Raw genomic sequence first — 21,441 nt, 5'->3', positions numbered from 1 at the left:
TCTCAGGAAAGAAAGCTCTGAAAGTGAGGAAGACATAGGCTAGAAAGGAGGAGAATGAGAGGTTTTGGTCCAAAACTCGGCCACATCATCCCTTGGACTGACCAATGCGGTCAAGCACTCGCCCCCTTTTGCTTCCTGCTCGTGCAGTTCTGCCACCCTCCCTCCCTAAGGTCAGGCTCCTTATCCCTCGAGCTTACTATGGATCTCGTTTGGTTGCCTGTTGAAGGGGCCTGGTAGGAATTTTTTCCACTTGGCAAATTGGCACCGGCCATTTGGTTTTTCACCTACCTCTTAGCAAATCACCACAACTTTGTAAGGTTTGGCGGTTAGGCATTGAGGGGAGGTAGTGGCCATCACCTACCCCTCCTAATTCAAGGGTATTCCGTTAAAGGAATCCAAGGGGTCTGGTCTCTGTCCGAACCCCAGACGGGAGGCTAGGGCCATGGCACAACCCCTAGCAGTGACCCTGGGGGAGTTCCTAGTTGATGTGCATCAGCAGGGCTCCCCCTCTTGGAGGTTAACCCTTCTGAGACTCCCTGCAGACGGGCAGGAGTCAGATATAGTCGGTTCGCTTCCAGTGCGACTATACCCCTCACATTCTGTAACCAATAAAGTTGTGGCCTTTTTTAGCCCATTAACCTAAAATACTGGTTTCATTCTTACATCTCGGGATGGTTTGGGACCTCGTCATGCAAACCCAGTTTCTGCAAAATAGATCCCGGGAATGCTAAAAAACCCCGATTGCAAAATGTGACATTTGCCTTCTCTTTGCAAGCACCGGGTGTCCTTCTTTTCTTTCTTTTTAAAAAGGTGTAGTTTAAGGAACTGCAGTGGAGAAAAAAGCAGAACAGCAACACATTGTTGAAGCTACTTGCAGACTTGTTCTGTATGATTCAGAGCCAAACCTTTTGCCTTCCAAAATGTTAGGAAATATGAGCTAAAACACCTAAAAAACAAACAAACAAACAAACAAACAAACAAATAAATAAATGTTTTAAAGTAATTTATGGAACAAAATATCCATTGGCTTCAAGCAGAACTCTTAATACAAAGGCTAGATTGAGCACAGAATAATCAATTTCATAAAATCAGTTTAGGTGAAGTCCAACTTCATGCCAACAGACACAGCAGAATTTCCCTTCCTCTGAACCCTGCTTCTCACCCCCTCACCCCCGTTCCCCACCCAATCTGCTCTGGAGGGTCCTTCAACCCCACAATAGTTTTTAAAAGCACGCAAGGAGCTGTAGGAGAGAATGTAGGGGAATCTGCTGCCCTCTGTGAGCGCAAAGAAACCCACCAACTCTCGGAAGCAGTTATATTCCTGCCAAACTTCAAGCTAGTGTTGGCAGTGGGGAATAACTTTTAAAAAACAAACTGCTGTTTTCAGGATTTCTAGACCAAATGATGACTTAGGAATAGACAATGAACTCCATTTCTTATCCATTCATATGAGGAATCAGATTTCTGTTGCATGCTTCTTCTTTTTTTCTTAACATGCTGAGATGTTCGAAAGGATACTATAGATTGTGAGTTAGCTGTGAAGAGCCGTTCAGTATATATATCTATCTATCTAAATTCCATCTCAGTATTATCCGAGTTTCTACGCTGTTACTATTGCTCCTCCAAATATCCTTGAATCATATATGTAGACAAAGTTATTGCATTCACTATTTCCCCACTGCTGGGGCCTCTGCGGAGCAAATCTGTGTCCTGCGCCAGCATTCACTCAGGCTTCTCCACTAGCAGGAGACTTCTCTCAGAACTGTCTCCTTGCTCTAGGAGGGCAGGACATGCTTCGAAAGATGCTTCCAATTCCCTAAAGTTATGCTCCCCGCACGACAATGTCCCCTTTCTTACTGTCAGTCCTATTTTCCCTCCAATGCTATTGACAGTGTATTTTTAAATAGAACACATCAAGGGTCCATGAAAAAAGGTAGAAATACCCCAAACCCAAATATTTCTTTACATTCGTGTTCTACTTAACTTTGAAATTTCTAGCTATAGAATGTACTGTTAGCAGGAGGCTATTTAATCAAACATGGTGATTTCAAAACACTGGTCATAAATGATAAAATTTGTTCCAGCGAATTAGTACACATTTCAGAAGTAATGTTTCCTCTTCTGCATTGTCGCCTTGCATTTTCTCGAGGTCAAGATAAGTTTATTTCCAGCCATCCAGTGAAATAGATTTTGATTAGAATTTGCTGAGCCGTTTGGCTACATCAGCATAAGCTATTTCAATTTCTTTGTCCGCAGCACAAGTGTTGATGAATTCATCCCGAGCATAAGCATTTTTCAGGTATCGCCAAAGTCCCGTCATTTCTGCTGGAAACTCATAGTTTCGATATTTCTTCGTTACAATCTAGAATGAAGACCCCCCCAAAACCTGCTTTTAATACATGAGTATTATTAATAAGTTTTGTAACATATGGACAACCCCCCCCCCCGCTGTCCAAGATCTTGCAAGATAAAATACAAGATAAAATAGTCATGGGAGACTTTAGCCAATATCTGTTGGAACGCAAACTCTGCCAAGAATGAAAGGTCCAACAAATTCCTCCATTGTCTTGCTGACAATTTCATTTCCCAGAAGGTGGAAGAAGCATCAAGGGGATCATTTAGTTTGGACCTGGTCCTCACAAACAGAGAAGAAGTAATTGGAGAAGTCTGCTCCCCTTCCCCGGGGGGCGGTGTTGCAGGAGGGCACCCGGGACCTCCCAGTGACCCAACGGGAGGGGGGAGGGATGCTGCCCGCATCACTGTGACAATTGTCACAACTTTGTAAGCCTTTGTGATGGGGGGGGGATGTTGTAACCTCTGCCTGCCCCTCCTCAATAAGGGTATCCTGTTAAAAGATCCAGGGGTGTTTGGATCCTGTCCGAAGCCTGGTCATGGGCTAGGGCCATGCCACGACCCATTGGGGACCCTGGGGGTGCCCCGATTTGACGTATGGCTACCCTTAGTGTGACTCCTTGCAGATGGACAGGAGTCAGGATATAGCCTGGTCTTACACAATGTCTAAGTCAAACTGCTCACATCTGTAACCAATAAAGTTGTGCCCTATTTTAGCCCATTAACCTAAATTATCCACGTCCATGTGTGTTTATTATATAAGGGAACTGTGGGACCCGGGGCCTCGCCATGCAAGTGGAAGTACTGGGAAACTTGGGAGGAAGTGATCATGTCCTCCTGGGTTTCATGATACAGAGGCAGGAGAAAAGAATTTAAGAAGGCCAATTTCAAAAAGCTGAAGGAGCTACTGGGTGAGATCCCATGGTCAGAAATACTCAGAGAGAAGGGAGTCCAAGATGGATGGGAGTTTCTTAAAGGAGAAATATTGAAGGCCTAAATGCAGATAATTCCAACAAGAAAGAAAAGTGGGAGGCATCTAAAGATACCAGTGTGGATGCATAAGGAGCTTATAGATGAGCTTAGATTTAAGAAGGGTGTATATATGAAATGGAAGAAAGGGGAAATCACAAAGGAGGAGTTTACACAAGAAGCCAACAGTTGCAGGGGGGAGCTCAGGTGGGCCAAAGCTCAAAACAAGGTCCCACTTGCAAGAGACATTTTTTTTTTAAAGCTTTCTTTGTCTATGCTCAAAGCAAGAGGAAGAACAAGCAAGTTCCATCATACAAGGAAGCTGGCAAAATATTGGTTGAATGAGGAAACTGTTAGGTGGATTTGGAATTGAGGGGATGCTCATCAAATTTGCAGACAACACAAACCTAGGAGAAGCAACTAATGCCGCAGAAGACAGAATCAGGGTTCAAAATGACCTTAATAGGTTGCAGAACCAGGCCCAAACTAAAAAACGGAATTTCAGTGGGGACAAATGTCAGGTTATGCACTTAGGTATGAAGAACTAGATGCACAAATATAAGGCTGAATGTGGCTCACAGCTGGCTTACTAGCAGTACATGTGAAAAAGATCTAGGGGTCTTGGTGGACCACAAGCTTAACATGAGTCAACAGTGTGATGCAGCAAAAGGGGGGGGGAGGGAGGGGGAGCTAATGCTATTCTAGGCTGCATCTACAGAAGTCTAGTGTCCAGATCAAGGGAAGTCATAGTGCCACTTTATTCTGCTGCGGCCAGACCACACCACACCTGGAATGCTATGTCCAGTTCTCGGCACCACAATTTAAGAAGGACACTAACAAGCTGAAACAAGGCCGATCAAGATGGTCAAGGGTCTGGAAACCAAGATTTCTGAGGGAGCTGGGTATGTTTAGACCACGTGCCATGTTGATTCAGTTAGAAGTGCCCTTTTGGTTTTTATGTTGCTGGCATCAAAATTTTGACCTGACCCCGAGTTTTGGGTTTCTACTGATCCTGCTGATTGAAAAGATACTGCAGAGTAGTAAGACACTGGAAAATAAGGGTGGTCAGAGCACCAAGGAACTGCTCACCATCCTTTGCAAAGCTGATTGCTTGTTGATTATCAAGAGCGATCAGCTGATATTCCTTAATGGGCTCAATGGTGAAGATATTTTCTCAAGGGGAAATCTTCCTACAGGGTGCAGTCTGCCTGTGTAGGCAGAAGTCATGAAGGCTGCTTACTGAATTTGAGCAGCATTAGCTATGAACTTGGCATGTCTGGAGGTGGCGTGGAGGTCCCCACCTGTGAATCTTGGGCAGGGAACCTGGGGATCCCATGCAGGTTTAGCAGTTATGCTGCCAGCTTGAGCAATCTGCCGTGTTTGCAGTGTGCTCTGCTGGGACTTTTGTAAATAAGACAAGTCACCAAAGGCTGCAGTGATCTCCCTCTCATCCAAAGGTTCATGTAGGGCTCCTTCTCCGACTTCTCACTGCTCAGGGAAATGCAAAGCATGTAAAACCATGAGAGGAATGGTGGCAAATAGGTGCCTGTTCTGAAGACAAATTCTTTTCACCTTGACAACATGAAGTTTGGGCAGAAGGTTGCAGTCGGCAAGAGTCAGCTCATCCCCATCCAAGAACTTGCGTTTCGACACTTTCTCCACCTCTGTGCTACTTGCATCTATCTCTTCAGGTAAGGGATTTCTCAGATAGTCATCCAGTTTCTTCAAAGCCTTTGTTAAACCTCTCTCCAGGCCTGTGTCAAGAAACAAATAAAGAGAAGAGTAAATAAAACAGAATTTTCAATAAAGTTCATAGCCATATACAGAAAACTTTGGACCTCGTCTGCTGGCAAAGCTTGTGATAGTTGTGTGTCTGGCCTATGTACTGTTGGGGTGATGAATCCTAGTCTTCACTAATAAAGACTGACTGTGGGACAGACAAAAGAAATGGAAAGTCCAAAATCCTATCTTCTACACACCACCCTGGAAACCTTAGAGCATTTTTGGGATACTTGGGACTATTACATTGAGCTTCTGGTCTCATACAGACCAATCACAAGCCGGCTGTTGGCTTGGCGCTTCATCATGGCACTGCTATTTTTGGACATTTCCCAAAATGCGGAATGAATCTCATCTCTCTGCTCCAGCCATTCTCTCTCCTTCTAAAACTTTGCAATTATAAAAATCTCTGGGCCACTTAAATAAAAAAGTATTGAAAACTTAGTTCAGTATCTTTGCCTTCACAACATTCAGACGATTCGAAGAGGGGTCTGTGATGCCAAACTGCCCGGCCCTGCATGACCAGGATCTTAGAATTTATCAGACGAGTAATCTGTCAACAAATTCAAATGCTATGAAAGAGTCATGGGGAGTCAACAACAGACAAACGGGGGCTAAGGTTCAATACTATGCACATTTACCTAGGAATAAATCCCATTAAACTCAATAGGACTTACTTCTGAGTAATTGCAATTAGGATTTTGCTGCACAGTAGATTTTGATGTGATGATGATTTATCAAATTTAAATTCCCCCCCTCACAAAAACATTTTAAAGGCTGCAGAATATTAATCAGCCAAAAACATGGTTGAGGAGGAACTTTTTTGTCTTGTGCCTAAATATGTAAAATGAAGGTGCCAGGTGAATCTCCCTAGGGAGAGCATTCCACAAATGGGGAACCACTACAGAAAAGGCCCCGTTCTCCTGTTGCCACCTTCCGGACTTCACATGGAGGCGGCACCCAAAGGAGGATGATTGTGGTTTATATGGAGAGAGGCAGTCCTTGAAGTATTGCAGTTCTGAGCCATTTAAGGCTTTATAGGTCAAAACCAGCACTTTGAATTGGACCTGGGAACTACCATATTTTTTGCACCATAACACTCACTTTTTTCCTCCTAAAAAGTAAGGGGAAATGTCTGTGCATGTTATGGAGGAAATGCCTACAGGTGGCATGCCTACGGATTTCCCTCCTCTAAAAACTATGTGCGTGTTATGGTCGGGTGCGTGTTATAGAGCGAAAAATACGGCAATTGGCAGCCAGTGCAGTCAGGCCAGGATCGGTGTCATGTGTTCCTGGTGAGCAATCTGGCTGCTGAATTCTGCACCAGCTGAAGTTTCCGAACTGTCTCCAGAGGCAGCCCTGTGTATCACGCATTGCAGTTACAACTGAACCTTTAGTTGACTAACAGACAAAAGTTATGATCAAGCTTTACAAACACAGAGAATCTCTGTTGTTTTTTTTTTGGGGGGGGGGGATCCAAGCTATAAATGACAGAACCTATACTAAACCTATACTAAAAACCTATACTAAAAAAATAAAAAAAACCAAGAGACTGTTATTTTTTACCTTATAAAAACTTCCCCAAAAGCCAGAGGGCCAGAGTGAGATAGGTAGAGCTTTTGCTAAATTGTCCAGGGGGAGAGGGCTGAGCCCCCCTCAAATGATCAGGCAAACCCCACAAAGTCCTGATGTTGTAAGTCAAAGCTAAAAATGTGAAGTTCATCTTTTAAAAAATTGTTTATAAAATGCCACATAATTCTCTATTTCATGCTCTCATCAAAGCAAGCACACACTGAGCAAGATTCGAGGAGCATTCGAGAGCATTCGAGAAATGATGATGCTGTGAACTATATTATTCACAAAATGATATATTTGTAAAACCCGTTTTCATAATAATAAAAGTGGTTGGCACCACAGGTAATCTCCTTTCCACATAAACATAGATCATAGTAAAATTAAGCAAAATTACACAAACAGAAATATGTTATCTGTTATATGGCTGGAATTAATGTGATGAAACACACATTGAAGTTTTCAAAAACTATTATTGAATCTTATGAAACATCAAAATTTCAAAAGTGAACAAGCTGCAAAGTGAGATGGGCTGAATAATTCACAGAAAATGAACAAAGTGAGACAGCATCACAGATTACATCACTAGCCAAGGCTGATTGATAAATGAGAGGGATGGAGGGTGGGGCTGAATGCAACCTTAGCTGTATGGCAAGAGAAGGGGAGACAAAGTGGAGACTGAGAATGAAGATATCAGTGAACAGTGCCGTTCCCATACAGTGCAAATCCCTTTTGATTTAAACTTATAACTTCCCCCTCCTAAATACACTTACGGAGTCTTTTGTATATTGAAGAACCGACAGTAATACTTAAGGTTAAAGCACCAGGATATGTTAATAAGATTATTTATACCAATAAATGTTTTATTGTCTCGCACAGGTAGATCTTATAGGCATATTACCTGCCTTAAATAAGCTGTCATTAGATCCAAGCTGCCTATCATCACAACTCTCTTCTCTTTTCCATTTCTAAAATTTGAGAATATGTTGTTTCTGCTAAATGGCTCTACTTTTCCTACTTCCTAAGTTGCCCCTTTGCATTGGTTCTGCTGAAATCACTTTAATGAAAATGCCCAGCAACCCGTTTCCTGCAACAACACATGATCTCTTACATTGTTCTTCTTTTAGATTTAAATTGTAAATATTTATCCTTTAGGGCTGAGAGAGATGTCAGGGAAGACCAGGGGTGGGCAAGGGGCAGCATTTTGGGAAAATTGTGAATGAAACTCTGTATCCCAATGACTGGAAATGAATCATATATTGGTGGAATCAGGTTGAGGAATCAATCCATGTCACAACTGAATTCCATGGGATTCAATGACATCTCCTGGCCTTAACCTGTCAGGGAAGGTGCACAAGTACAAAGGGGGGGGGGATGACAAAAACTTATTTCTTCAGGTCTTCAAAGGCATTAGGGTGAACCGGCTGGTCCAGTGCCCTATGAAAGTTCTTCCCCCAGGAGGTGCCATTGGGCTGTCAGCTTTGTCTTCCTGGAGGTGGTGGGAAAGGGTCTTTTCCACGTCCTCCCCTCCTGGAACATCTCCCCCTCTGACTTGGGCAACTCTGCAAGGCTTGTGTTCAAGGCTGGCAAGGAGCCATGCACAAAAGCAGGCCTTTTAAGGAACTATAACACACACCAGAACAAGGGCCCATTTATCATTTTTTAAAGCAGTGATATAAAGTGATTGAAGTATTGCCATTTCTCAGACAAAAGTGTTACTATTTCTAATTTAATAAACCCTAAATTTAATTTTTGCACTTGATATTCTACTGCCCGATTAATCTCCTTCGGCTGCATTTTTCTATGCAAGCCACACTGAAATGACAATATTGGCAGGGTGCAGAGAACACTATTATTAGGGCAGCCCTGGAAATATGGAGAATTCCCTTTTCTTTTTCGAACCTATTAACACCGATTGAATAAAAGGTTTTCCTTGCACGGTAAGCAAAGAATAATATTGTTTTACTGTCCCATTCAAAATCAAGTTATTTACTTAATTTAACTCAATTGGATTTTTGAAATCCTGGCTCAACCATCTATTTTTCAGTAGTGGCCGTCTTCAGATATGCTTGCCTGCTTCCTATTCCCATTTGAGGAGGTGGTGGAGAGGAAATGGAGAGCATGGCTTATATTCTCTCTCTTAGAAGAAGCATGGCCAGCACCCTCTCGGATCTCCTGACGGTGCAAATTTCTCCACACAAGTCTGACTCCTTCGCCCTCACCTGTTCTCTGGCTCCACAATAGAGATGAACCCACCCAGCGCTCAAGCTTTCTAAAGCTATGGGGCACACCTGCTCAGGCGTTGCATATAAAATACAGAAGAAAAATACTGCCGGTGAGTAACTTTTTTCAAAATGTAAAGATTTCATAATTTTCACAATTTGGTGTGCGACTGAAGAGGCAGATAAAATTTGCTTTTGGAGATGAGTCTGGCCCCATGTCGCCAACTGGTCATTCCCATTTTAGAGAAAGAGCAGTGTTTTTATGACGGCAACACTATTCCGGGAACTAGACAGACACCAAGCCTCCAATTATATTAACTGTATCTTGCACAGCTATTCAGACATTTGCATAAGACAGACCCATATCCCCCCCCCCCAAATCATGCAGGATAGAGCAGTGCATCCCTGCCACTGAACCTTGGGCCACTTGGGGGGGGGGCAGCAGCACCCAGGGCCCCACAGTCTGCCCAGGGACTCTCTCCCTTGCTTGCCTGCCCCCCTAGCCTTTTTGGGGGGGGGAGAGGGAAGGCTGGAGGACTTGTTAAAGGAAATTGGACATAAAAGGGGAACATTTATTAGAGAGAGAGAGAATATAAAAAGGAATGGGATAAGAAAGGGACGTTGTTATGGGAGGAAGAAAGGCATATAAAAGGACCAGGGAGGAGGAATGAAACAAACTGGCAGTGTGGGAGCAGATCGGACATGTAGAGATGTCCGATCTGGCTATAGTGAGGCAGTACAACTTAATTGCATCTTATTTGGACTATAACACACTCTGTGTGAATGTCTGGAAAATGTCCAGAAATTTCAGAACTCTGCAACCATTCAACTGCCTGGGAGGGTCATAGCCTGACTCAAGCACGACAGGCTTCCTACCCATCTGTTTCTAGGTACAATCCAAATAACTAGGTATAACCTACGAAGCTCCAAATGGCTTGAGAGCAGGTTCCCTGAAAGACCACATTCCGTCCTATGAGCCCATTTTGAGGATCTTCAGGGCTTCTTGGTGGTATGAGCTCCTTGCCAGGGAGGCCTCTCTTTTCAGCCTGAAGACCTTCTGGAAGCAGCCAAAGATGTTTTTGTTCCGACTGGCCTTGAGCCTGATCCATTCTTTTATTTTCTATCCCACCCTTTCCTCAGGGCAGCGTGCAAAACAGAGGCGCACCCGTACAATTCATTTTATCTTCACAATAACCTTGTGAGGTAGGAGAGGGTGAGAGAGAATAACTGGCCCAAAGCTACTCATTGCCTTGAGGGTCTGGACCTCCGTGTTAACCATTTGATGGACAGGGCTGGATGGAAACATCATGGACCAACAAGAATCCCTTTCCAGGCAATGACCCAACAATTCTTGAGAACAGAAGCCACTTTTCAAACAAATGAGGGCGAGTTCTTCTGCCTCCGTTATGTAACTCCTTACTAGTTATGAGGGAAAGTAGTTCATGCAGCCACATATGGGAATGGCTGGAGCATTCCTGGCAACGCTTCAGGGCTCTCTTTTTTCCTAAGGCAAGCAGGCTTCCTTTCAGGCTGCAATATGAAGCCACCTCAAAATGACCTCTGTAAACCTGCAAGCTGCTTAATTGTCACGCGGAGGCATGTTTAACAAACTATGACCTGTGTACAAAATGAATCGTGACTGCTGCTACCTTTGGCCACTGATTGATGCCTTTTCTTTTTACTGCTCTTTTCCACCCACACAAGATTTATCCCATAACACACACAAATGAATTGGATGAAATATGCAATGAGTGAAAAGGGGAAACTGTACATAAATATTCAGTCTCACACAAACAATCTGAGATTTATTTTTCCTTAAAACACACACACACCACCTTTCTTGATCACTTCCAGATTCATAGCATATTGCATGAGGTCTATTGCATTTTTCTGGTTTGTTCCCACTACTTTGGAACAGAAAATTAAGGTAAAATACAACAAAATCAAACCATTCCGCTTCATTAGGCAGTCTGATTTAAAGACCACATCTTAGTTAAACTTCACATAATCTGGACAAGTAATACCCTAATGCAGATTTCAACCCCCTTAATTTTCTTTATAAATTCATCTTCAGCAAGTAAACTGCTCATCTAGATATTGTTTTTGCCATGGGGCAGGTTTTGTACCCTTGGCTAATCTTGCTTTGGATGGCAACTTCAGGAGTCTCTGTGCTGAAGCCATGCAGATCTCGAGTGGAGACCATGAGAAGTCAGCTTGAGAACTAAGTTGGCACCGAAAAATGAAGAAATAAAAGGGGTGTCTGTAGGAAAAAATGAATATAAAGTCAAAGCGTTTGTGGACGATCTGGTAATAACGGTAGAAGAACCAGCAGGAAGTGTTAAAAGAATTTTAGAAGGAATAGATCAATTTGGTCAAGTTGCAGGATTTTACTTAAATAAAAGAAAGACCAAAATTATTGCTAAAAATATGAATCAAGAACTAATAGAGGTAATGCAACAACAGACAGGGATTGAAGTGGTGAATAAAGTGAAGTATTTAGGAATATGGTTAACTCCCAAGAATATTGATTTGTTTCAAAACAATTACTTACCTGTTTGGAATGGAATAAAAAGGGATCTGGAGGTGTGGGGAAGATTGAAATTATCTTTTTGGGGGAGAATATCTACGATTAAGATGAGTGTGCTGCCAAAGATGTTATTTTTATTTCAATTACTACCGATGATCAAGGGGGCATTAGTATTTAAAGAATGGCAAAAAACAATTTCAAGATATATCTGGCAGGGCAAGAAACCAAGGATTCAGTTTAAGTTACTAACTGATGCGAAAGAAAGAGGCGGCTTCACTCTGCCAGACTTGAAATTATATTATGAAGCATCATGCCTCTGTTGGTTAAAGGAATGGATTAAACTAGAGAATGGGGAGTTGTTGGACTTAGAAGGATTTGATAATAGATTTGGTTGGCATGCATATTTATGGTATGAAAAGAAGAAAATTCATAAAGGGTTTGAAAACCACATCTCCCGAAGATCGCTGATAGAGGTATGGGAGAGGTATACAAATTTGCTTGAACCAAGACTCCCCCACTGGATTTCACCACTAGAAGTGATGAGTGTGAAAAAGATTAATATGAGGGGGGGATGGATAACATATGGAGAATTGATAGTAAGAGAGGGGGGAAATGGAAAATGAAATCTTATGAAGATGTGAAAGAATTTGTTTATGATTGGTTGCATTATTATCAGATCAATGAAATGTTCAAAAAAGATTGTAAAGAGCGTGGATATGAAGAAAAAGAATCAAAATATCAAACAGAGGTATTGAATAATGAGTATAAAAAATTGTCAAAAATGTATAAAATGTTGCTGGAATGGCATACAAAAGATGAAGAGGTCAAATCGGTAATGATACATTGGGCCAGAGATTTTGGGTATAATATACAATATGATGATTGGATGAAATTATGGAATGAGAGGTTAAAATTTACAGCCTGTACTGCGTTGAAGGAAAATATAATGAAAATGGTATACAGATGGTATATAACGTCAGTAAAACTGGCTAAAATGTATAAAACATGCAATAAGTGTTGGAAATGTAAAGAAAAAGAAGGAACTTTCTATCATATCTGGTGGGAGTGTAAAGGGGTGAAAGGCTTCTGGGAAATGATATACAATGAATTGAAAAAGATGTTGAAATATACGTTTGTTAAGAAACCGGAGGCCTTCTTACTAGGATTGGTAGGTAATGAAATTAATAAGAAAGATTGTACACTTTTCCAATACAGAGTAACAGCAGCAAGAATACTTCTGGCACAAAGATGGAAGCAGAAAGAAATTCCAACGGTGAAAGAATGGAGAACGAAATTGACTGAATACGCAGAATTGGACAAACTAACAGGGAAGATTCGATACCAGAGAGACCAAAAGTTCATCGAGGACTGGGGGAGATTTACAGAATATCTGAAAAGCATATGTGATGTACAGATAACGCTTGTTGGTTTTCAAGAGACTCTGTGAAAAATTAAGAAATATTGTAAAAAAGAGAGTAAGAAGGGAGAGGTGATTTTTAAAGGCAATAATAAGTTTAGAAATGCGTTAACAATATAAATTTAAACGAAAGATTGGCAGAGAAACTGAGGGAAGTCAAAAATTGATGAATGTGTGATAAAATGTGAATTGATTGTATAAAAATGTTTTGAAAATGAATATATATATATATATATATATGCAGGTTTTGGTGTCCTCGGGTGTCTTCCCGTGTAAAAGTTGGGGTGTCTAGGCGACGTTTCGACGAGGTCTCACTCGTCATCTTCAGGCTGGTGCTTTCGGCTTCTTGTTACTGGAACAGAGCGGGATCTCAATGTTTGAGTTCCTATAAATACTGTAGAGGGGGTGTGGTGTCTAGCCTCCAATGTTCTGGGCAGAGAGGAAGTTCCCAGGCTAGTGTGCCTTTTCTTCTTTTGTTCCTTAATTACTTGAGAGATACCTTGAGTGATTTCTTGAGTGATATCCTGAGTATATATATATTTAAAAAAGAGAGAACTAAGTTGGCACTAGCACCCAGCAGAAAGCGCTTCCGTTACGGAGCACATGTGCACAGACACACCTTGATTTACTTGGGGGTTCCTTCCCCTCTTTCCACTCCTCAACGGAGTAATCCGTACATATAAATATAACTGAGATCTAAGACCCACCTAGTCCAGCACTCACCTCAAAATGGCAACCAGGAAAAGTATACCTGGAGAGAGGCTCCTTGTGATCACTTGCAATGGTTATTTTAATTGTTATTGCTGTTGTAAGTTTTTAACCTTTTTTTTTTACTTTGTAAGTCACACTGAGCCTTTTGAGTATGAGGCAACATATAAATAAAGTTGTAATAATAAAATATAACAATTGCTCCTTACAAACTGCTCTGAAATTTATTTTCCTCTTTGCATGCAGGTAGAATTGAATCAAATAATTATAATTTTTAAACATTAAATCATCTGATATTTTTCTAGAAAAAGAGGTGCCAAAACTCACCATGAACCCTTGTTCTCTTATAATGACAATGGCACCCAACTGAGAGAGGCCAGAACTGAGTTCCAGCTGGGGGGGGGGGAGCCCTTATTAAATCAGATATGAAAAGATACTTCCATCAAAGGTATTTATCAAATTCTTAAACGTTTCCATGTAGGTAATATAATTGTGGGTGAAATTACTGAGATCCTAAAATGTGCAGGGTGAAGCAATATCTGGGATACAATTTATAGACTTTTAGGACCAAATGATATGATAGCCATGTTCAAATATATAAAAGGATGTCACATAGAGGAGGGAGAAAGGTTGTTTTCTACTGCTCCAGAGAAGCGGACACGGAGCAATGGATCCAAACTACAAGAAAGAAGATTCCACCTAAACATTAGGAAGAACTTCCTGACAGTAAGAGCTGTTCGACAGTGGAATTTGCTGCCAAGGAGTGTGGTGGAGTCTCCTTCTTTGGAGGTCTTTAAGCAGAGGCTTGACAACCATATGTCAGGAGTGCTCTGGTGGTGTTTCCTGCTTGGCAGGGGGTTGGACTCGATGGCCCTTGTGGTCTCTTCCAACTCTATGATGATTCTATGATGTAATGGTCCCATTTCTTTAACCTTAGTTTGGCTGACCCACATATAAAACAGGTGAAGGTATATTATTATAAAAGGTAAAGGTACCCCTGCCCGTATGGGCCAGTCTTACCAGACTCTAGGGTTGTGCGCTCATCTCACTCTATAGGCCGGGAGCCAGCGCTGTCCGAAGACACTTCCGGGTCACGTGCCCAGCGTGACAAGCTGAATCTGGCGAGCCAGAGCAGCACACGGAATGCCGTTTACCTTCCCACTGGTAAGCGGTCCCTATTTATCTACTTGCACCCGGAGGTGCTTTCGAACTGCTAGGTTGGCAGGCGCTGGGACCGAGCGACGGGAGCGCACCCCGCCGCGGGGATTCAAACCGCCGACCATGCGATCGGCAAGTCCTAGCTAGGCTCTGTGGTTTAACCCACAGTGCCACCCAGTAGCTAAAACATGTGCAGGTGGGGGAAGATGAACCCTCCCACTACTATTTACCTGTCTGAAGCAGACACCCCCACCTGCCCTACCGCCATCCATTCCCCTAGTCTAGCTTACTTCCTCTACTGGCTTATCTGCAGCCAGTACTCTGAGGAACAAATAGAAAAGCAATGACAAACCTAGACAGCATCTTAAAAAGCAGAGACATCACCTTGCCAACCAAGGTCCGTATAGTTAAAGCTATGGTTTTCCCAGTAGTGATGTATGGAAGTGATAGCTGGACCATAAAGAAGGCTGATCACTGAAGGATAGATGTTTTTGAATTCTGGTGCTGGAGGAGACTCTTGAGAGTCCCATGAACTGCAAGAAGACCAAACCTCTCCATTCTGAAGGAAATCAGCCCAGAGTGCTCACTGGAAGGACAGATCCTGAAGCTGAGGCTCCAAGACTTTGGCCACCTCATGAGAAGAGAAGACTCCCTGGAAAAGACCCTGATGTTGGGAAAGAGGAGAAGGGGATGACAGAGGACGAGATGGTGGGACAGTGCTCTCAAAGCTACCAGCATGAGTTTGACCAAACTGCGGGAGGCAGTGGAAGACAGGAGTGCCTGGCGTGCTCTGGTCCAGGGGGTCACAAAGAGTCAGACACGACTAAACGACTAAACAACAACAAAACCATGAGTAGAAAAGGACTTTATACCCCACATTCAAGCACAGCCCCCTCATGGAGGCCCCACTTCAAACAAGCAGTGCCTTCCTGTGCTTGTACCGTGTTCGTGTGAGGACTGCCACTAAGTATAAACTGGGCCAGAAACGGAGGGGAACAAGTGAGTAAAGCATCTTGTGCAAATCTTTGAATTTCTCTAGCAGCCACATGCTCAGGCCCAGCAAGCGCTGCTGCTTCTTTTCTGGAAAGAAACTCTGCTTAGTAGATAAGGCCCTTTATCTGCCTCCTTTAAAAATGTCTTTACACCACATGCCGAGTGCTAATGCTGCAAGAGAAAAATCAAGACCTAAATGTAAAGCCACATTTTATAAATGAAAGATGATCATTACAGCATTCCAAATTAAGCTGCTGTGTGTTTACACAGACTGTGCAGTGCAATTTAAATGATCAAAGAGCAGCGGGAGATACCTCGAAAACCAGGCATCCCAAAGTAATTTCAGATTTTTACTAAACGTGTTAGGCCATGGCCACAGGAAAATGGAATATCTTCTAGTGTGCTTGGCCTGGACTACAGTGCCCCCTGGAGTTCTAGAGAACAATTAACAATTTGCAAAAAGAAGGTCCCATTGGTTTCATCTTCTTATATTCTATTTTATGCTTATGTACAAACTGATAAAGAATCCATTTCTGATAAAGGAAACTCCATATTTTAGCGGATGGCTTTGCTGTTGCTGCATTCCCCATGCCAGAAAACTACCACATTTGACACATGGGGAGCATCCTGTCACTGGGTTCATGTCACACGCTAGCTTACGATTTTTGATGACACATTACTTGACACAAGACACATTTTGTGTACACACTGAAGAAGAATGCAACTGCAAAAAGAACAAAAGTCAAATGTAAGTGCAAGGTCTTACACAGACTCAGCAGTTACCAGAATGTATTTCTTAATATTCCTCATGACGATACAAGATTCTCTTCTTTCATATCACTTACTTTTTAAACCACCACTGATATCTCTATAAATTGCTTTTGATTTGAAAAAGTACATGAGCGAGACCCAAAACCAAAACGCTCCCTTGCCCCTGGAGAGTCACGACCAGTTGGCCTTGACCATGCTGCGCTGGAGAGGGCATACATTCCATTCATCTACACACACATACAGTCAGGGCTTGACCCCCACTTCGCTTTCTAGGTACAGGTCCAAGTGGTTTCCCTCTTGCCTGGCACTTTTCTCAGGGAAAACCAGCTCTTCAACTCTTAATTGGAGCAAAGGGTAGTCCACAGAAAAATCGAATTGCTGTTTGCTCCGACTGAGCACCAAAGAACGGTTTTCTTCCAGTGGGAGAGCAGAGGGATGAGAGAAAATATGGATCAGCTCTCAGACCACAAACCAAAAGACAGGCACAAAAAGTATGGGATGGGCAGGCAGCACCATTGTACTTTAAAAGCTTAAATATATATATCACAGTACATTTCTGGAAACTAGGCCTGCTATGTTTTCTTGCCTTTTTCTCTATGTCTTTTAACAGAAGCCTGAAACACAAATTAAGCAGATCTGCCATGGAGACAAGGCCAACACACCTACCATCCGTGGCACACCCAAAAAACCATTTGGCTGCTTTGAGCATTTGGCAGGAATGGTGAAGAAGTCCCAATGGCCTGCGTACCTTTTCCAATCTCCTTCCTTCCCAGGCAACAAAACCTTCTTCCTGTGCAGGCATGTAGCCAGCAACAGGGAGGGCTAGAAAGACACCCAAGAGGTCCTGTGGGACCTGCCCTTAGAAATGACATTCCTGAGCCCCATCAATACGGGTTACGGCCATCTTGGGATTGTGGCGTGTCCAGTTTTTCCTGCCTCCCAATTCAGTTCTGTCCACTAGGAAGAAATGGCTTCACCTAAATACAGGCCCTGACTGACAAGCCAGTTGAAATGGTAAGGAAAGGGTGACTGAGGAAGGTTAGACCCACCTGAGCCAGATCCAGACTCAAAGCAGTCCAGACCCAAATCAAAATGGGGTGAAGATTTGTGAGTGGCATCAATGGGGGGCGGGCGTGGGGAGCTCTGATTCTAAACTTTCTGCATTCAAAGTTTGCCCCATCATGACAGGCCGGTTTCCTCTGTTAATTTCTCCACATCGGCCTGTTTTCAAAATCCTAGAGGCAACACTAAGCTGACAACCCAACTGGAAACACTTGTTACCTCGGGTTACACACGCTTCAGGTTACAGACTCCGCTAACCCTGAATTAGAACTTTGCTTCAGGACGAGAACAGAAAATGTGTGGCAGCAGTGGGAGGCCCCGTTAGCTTAAGTGGTGCTTCAGGTTAAGAACAGTTTCAGGTTAAGTACGGACCTCCGGAACAAATTAAGTTCTTAACCCGAGGTACCACTGTACTTTTCTTGTCATTAGTTTTGTTTCATATCTTGTTTTCAGCCATATAAGGGGGCAGGGAGTACCGATCCTTTACGTCTTTCAAAGCAAGGTGAAAGATCCAGCCACTAAAGGGAGCAGCTGGGATGGAGATGCAGCGCTGTGGTTTCTCTTTGGGCCCATCCTGCCTGTCCTCTCTCCTCTATTCCCTTCACCTTGGATTTGGCAGGATCAGTGCTGGCCAAGTCCTAATTTGACTAGCAGCCTCCAGGCACAGCATTAATTACCATGCTTGACCGACAGTGACAACCTCTGCCTCTGAATAAATCCTCAGTTTCCCACAGACTCCTCAGAAACATGAAACAACAAAATCCCTGAAAAATATTTGAGAAAAAATTGTTTGTATTTCAATTACCCACTTTTGAAAAGTGAATAGAATTCCTTTTTGCAAAGCCTGAAATCAAATCCCTTGTAACTTTAAACCTTTTCCTTAAATAATAAACGACCAGGTTCTGACCATCTTCAAGTGCACATCTGCTTCCTAGCAAGGTTCCCATGTCTGAACTCTGTCCTGTGCTGCACAGTTCTTCCCATGACAGTGACGGGAGAAGCTGTACTTGAGAAAATTCTCCATGCCATGCACTGTAACTCTTCAATGCAAAGGTTTCCTCTTCAGGTCTAGCTAGACCTGTTAGCTCTACCTTCCAAGTAATACAAATTCTTTCAGAAATTGGTGGTTGCTTGATAAATGAAAGAGCACCCTTAAAACGCACACGACAAGCACTGTCAATCACCACTTGCCTTCCTGCAAATGTGCCAACGTCAGTACTGCTAAGCTAGAGTCAAACTGATGTAGGTATTCCTGGAAATTGTATCCAACTTCTGGCAGCATACTCTTTGCTATATATAGCCAATAGGCATTTCCCGCCTCTCTTACCTGACCACATGATGCAGCAACGGGGAGGGAGGGGGAGGGGTTAATCATATGTAAATTAATGATATAATGTTCTTTTATTTTTAGGGCCTTGATCTGAATCCAGGCCAGACCAGTGGATTCCTCTGGGCAGACGGCTCGAAATTCCACAGAATGAAACCGATGCTGGTGGTCTGACAGCTCAGCAAAGAGCAGAACATTGGAACACCTTAATGAAGGTGGCCACCAACACGGGGCACCATTAAATATTCAATTCAGTACAAATTTAAAAAAACAACCTTCATATGAAATCAAAGGGCTCATTCTCTCAGTCAAGGTGAGTACAATTTTAGGAAAGATTAGTCAGCTGCAAACAGCTAGTTGCTCTCTACACCATCTCCTTCAGCAGCAAATAAACAGCCGGGGGGTGGGGGGGAAGCACCTGAGTACTCAGCTGATCATTGGCACATAAATGCCTGCTTTTACCTGCATCTCCTGTGCAATTGTCAGAAATCAGTTGGATTCTTTGCATTTGCCAATTTGGACTAGGGGGGTCAGGTATACAAATGGAACTAATTTCTGATTAACAAGCTGCTTTTCTGAGGAAGAAGCAGACGTTAGATGGGGCAAGGCCCTAATCCAGGGGTCAGCAAACTTTGTTAGCAGGGGGCCTCAGACTGTCCCTCAGACCTTGTGGGGGGGGGCAGTCAAAATTTTTTTTGGGGGGGGATGAACGAATTCCTATGCCCCACAAATAACCCAGAGATGCATTTCAAATAAAAGGGCACATTCTACTCAAGTAAAAACATGCTGATTCTTCGACCGTTCACGGGCCAAACTGAGAAGGCGATTGGGCCAGATCCGGCCCCTGGGCCTTAGTTTGCCTACCCATGGTCTAATCTTTCTCCCCATCATGGAGCTACCCCTCCCTCCATGCTCCTCTTTCTTTGTGGGCTGGCAAGTGATGGGCCAGGACATCACACCCTCAGAGAACTAGATTGGTCTCGGCCCATGCCATGTAATAAAGAGTTGACCTTCAGTACCCCAGAACCTGCAGAGAAGTCTGCATAACTCCTGTGAAATGGACACAACCTCATTACATGTACAGTATTAGCAATTCAATGCCATTTTTATTGCCCATGGCTTCTTGTAAGGCATCCCAAGTCTTTTATTTCATTTTGCAGGGGTCGCTGAGAAACCTGCTGGCAATCTCCTTCCTTCTTTCCAGAGCTACAGTTCCCATGGTTCCCAGGGGAGAGGAAATACCCGTTAAGTCAATTTTAGTCTGTGTGTAGATATGCCTCCATCAGATAGGAATTCAAAGAGCTGATTCTAGGAAACGGATGTCAAGATCCTTCTCATTTGTATCTTCTCTGTGTTCTTTGTTCTTGTATCAGATGTGAGGAAATTAAATTCTAGCTATGTCAACCACAGTACAAGGACTTTGCAGGAAAAAGTCGAAGCGTAGAGTCACGCTACGTACTGAGATGGGACGTGGTGAAGATCACGCCTCGAGGAAAGCCTGTTATTAAAATGATTTGGCTGATGTTGGGGGTAGAAGGAATCAAGTTGGCTGTAATTGAACTGGCATGAAATAATAAATATGCACACTTTCTTCAAACACAGCTTGCCACATCCTGAGAATCTGGAATCAATTCCTTCTCTTTCAAGATGCTTAAAAGTTGTGGAACTTTGATATGGAAGAAATGTGTTTGCTTCTGGGCTTACAGCCCCAACCAGCCTGCTGCAAACCTTTCATATGTTCAAGGCAGGAAAGCTAGCCAAACAAATGGGAGAAAAGGACCAAAAGTGCAGGGGGTGGTGGATATAAATTACTATTCAGGTAAAGTGAGCAAAAGACATTTGCCACTGCCATATATATATAACCTGCCCAGAATACGAAGGAGAGAGGAAGGGCTGGAACTCAGTGCATGTGGAAGGTCCCAAGCTCAAACTCAGGTATCTCCAGGTAGAGATGGAAACATCCCCTGCCCCAAACACTGGAGTGGAGTCGCCAGTGAGTGTGGTTGGTTGTATATTTCAGGTTCTAGTCCACTGCAATAAAGCAAATATCGCTATAAAGCGCATCACACAATTACTGTATCGCTATAAAGCGCATCGCACACACTATTTCGTTTCCCTGTGGATATAAAAGTAACTATACTGCAGACTATTAAGCCAGGCCTCCTCTGGCTCTTGCCCTGGCCAGCTCCACTCCTGTGGCCAGAGGAGGGGTGGGGCCTCCTTTCCCTGGAAGCGGCCAGGCTGCCGGCAGATACATCCTCCTCCTCGTAAGGAGCAATAAAATGAGGTATCTTAGGAAACAAGCCTTTTCTAAGTTCAAAAAACAACAAGCATTACTGAGCTAGGTGGGCCAGTGTTCTGAGGCAGTTCCCTGTGTACCTGTGAGGTGTGTGTGATGCATGTCTTCTATAGTTCACAACCTTCTTCTGGATATTCAGGCTATTTCCTTTAATGCCTAAGGTGGGGAACCTGTGGCCTCCAACTCCTGACATGAGTAGCACTAGGAAAGGGTGCAAGTCATAGCCCAGCAGCACCTGGGGGCCACACTCTCCCCATCCCTGATCTGTACATTTCATAATGGCCA

At 43.2% G+C, this 21,441-nt stretch overlaps 1 protein-coding gene and 1 long non-coding RNA gene across 5 annotated transcripts in view; one reads left to right on the top strand and one right to left on the bottom strand.

The window, feature by feature from the left end:
- Positions 1-988: 988 nt before the first annotated feature.
- The window catches only part of CLIC5 (chloride intracellular channel 5), a 70,607-nt gene continuing 50,154 nt past the window's right edge, over positions 989-21,441 (bottom strand). For all 4 annotated transcript variants that reach the window (XM_083730699.1, XM_083730697.1, XM_083730698.1 and 1 more), the window contains exons 5-6: positions 4,894-5,075; positions 989-2,362 (exon numbers count right to left, since the gene is read on the bottom strand). In XM_083730699.1, the coding sequence (XP_083586825.1) occupies positions 2,195-2,362; positions 4,894-5,075 (350 nt within the window). In that variant the 3' untranslated portion in view covers positions 989-2,194. The remainder of the gene's footprint in view (positions 2,363-4,893; positions 5,076-21,441) is intronic.
- On the top strand, positions 17,309-20,458 carry LOC310840827. Its single transcript, XR_014562180.1, has 3 exons — positions 17,309-17,482; positions 18,942-19,170; positions 20,018-20,458. It is a non-coding gene; the product is annotated as an uncharacterized lncRNA (long non-coding RNA).

Source organism: Podarcis gaigeae (genome assembly GCF_964106915.1).
Source record: "Podarcis gaigeae genome assembly, chromosome: 3".
NCBI lineage: Eukaryota > Metazoa > Chordata > Lepidosauria > Squamata > Lacertidae > Podarcis > Podarcis gaigeae.
This window is presented reverse-complemented; position numbering and strand designations above follow the sequence as displayed.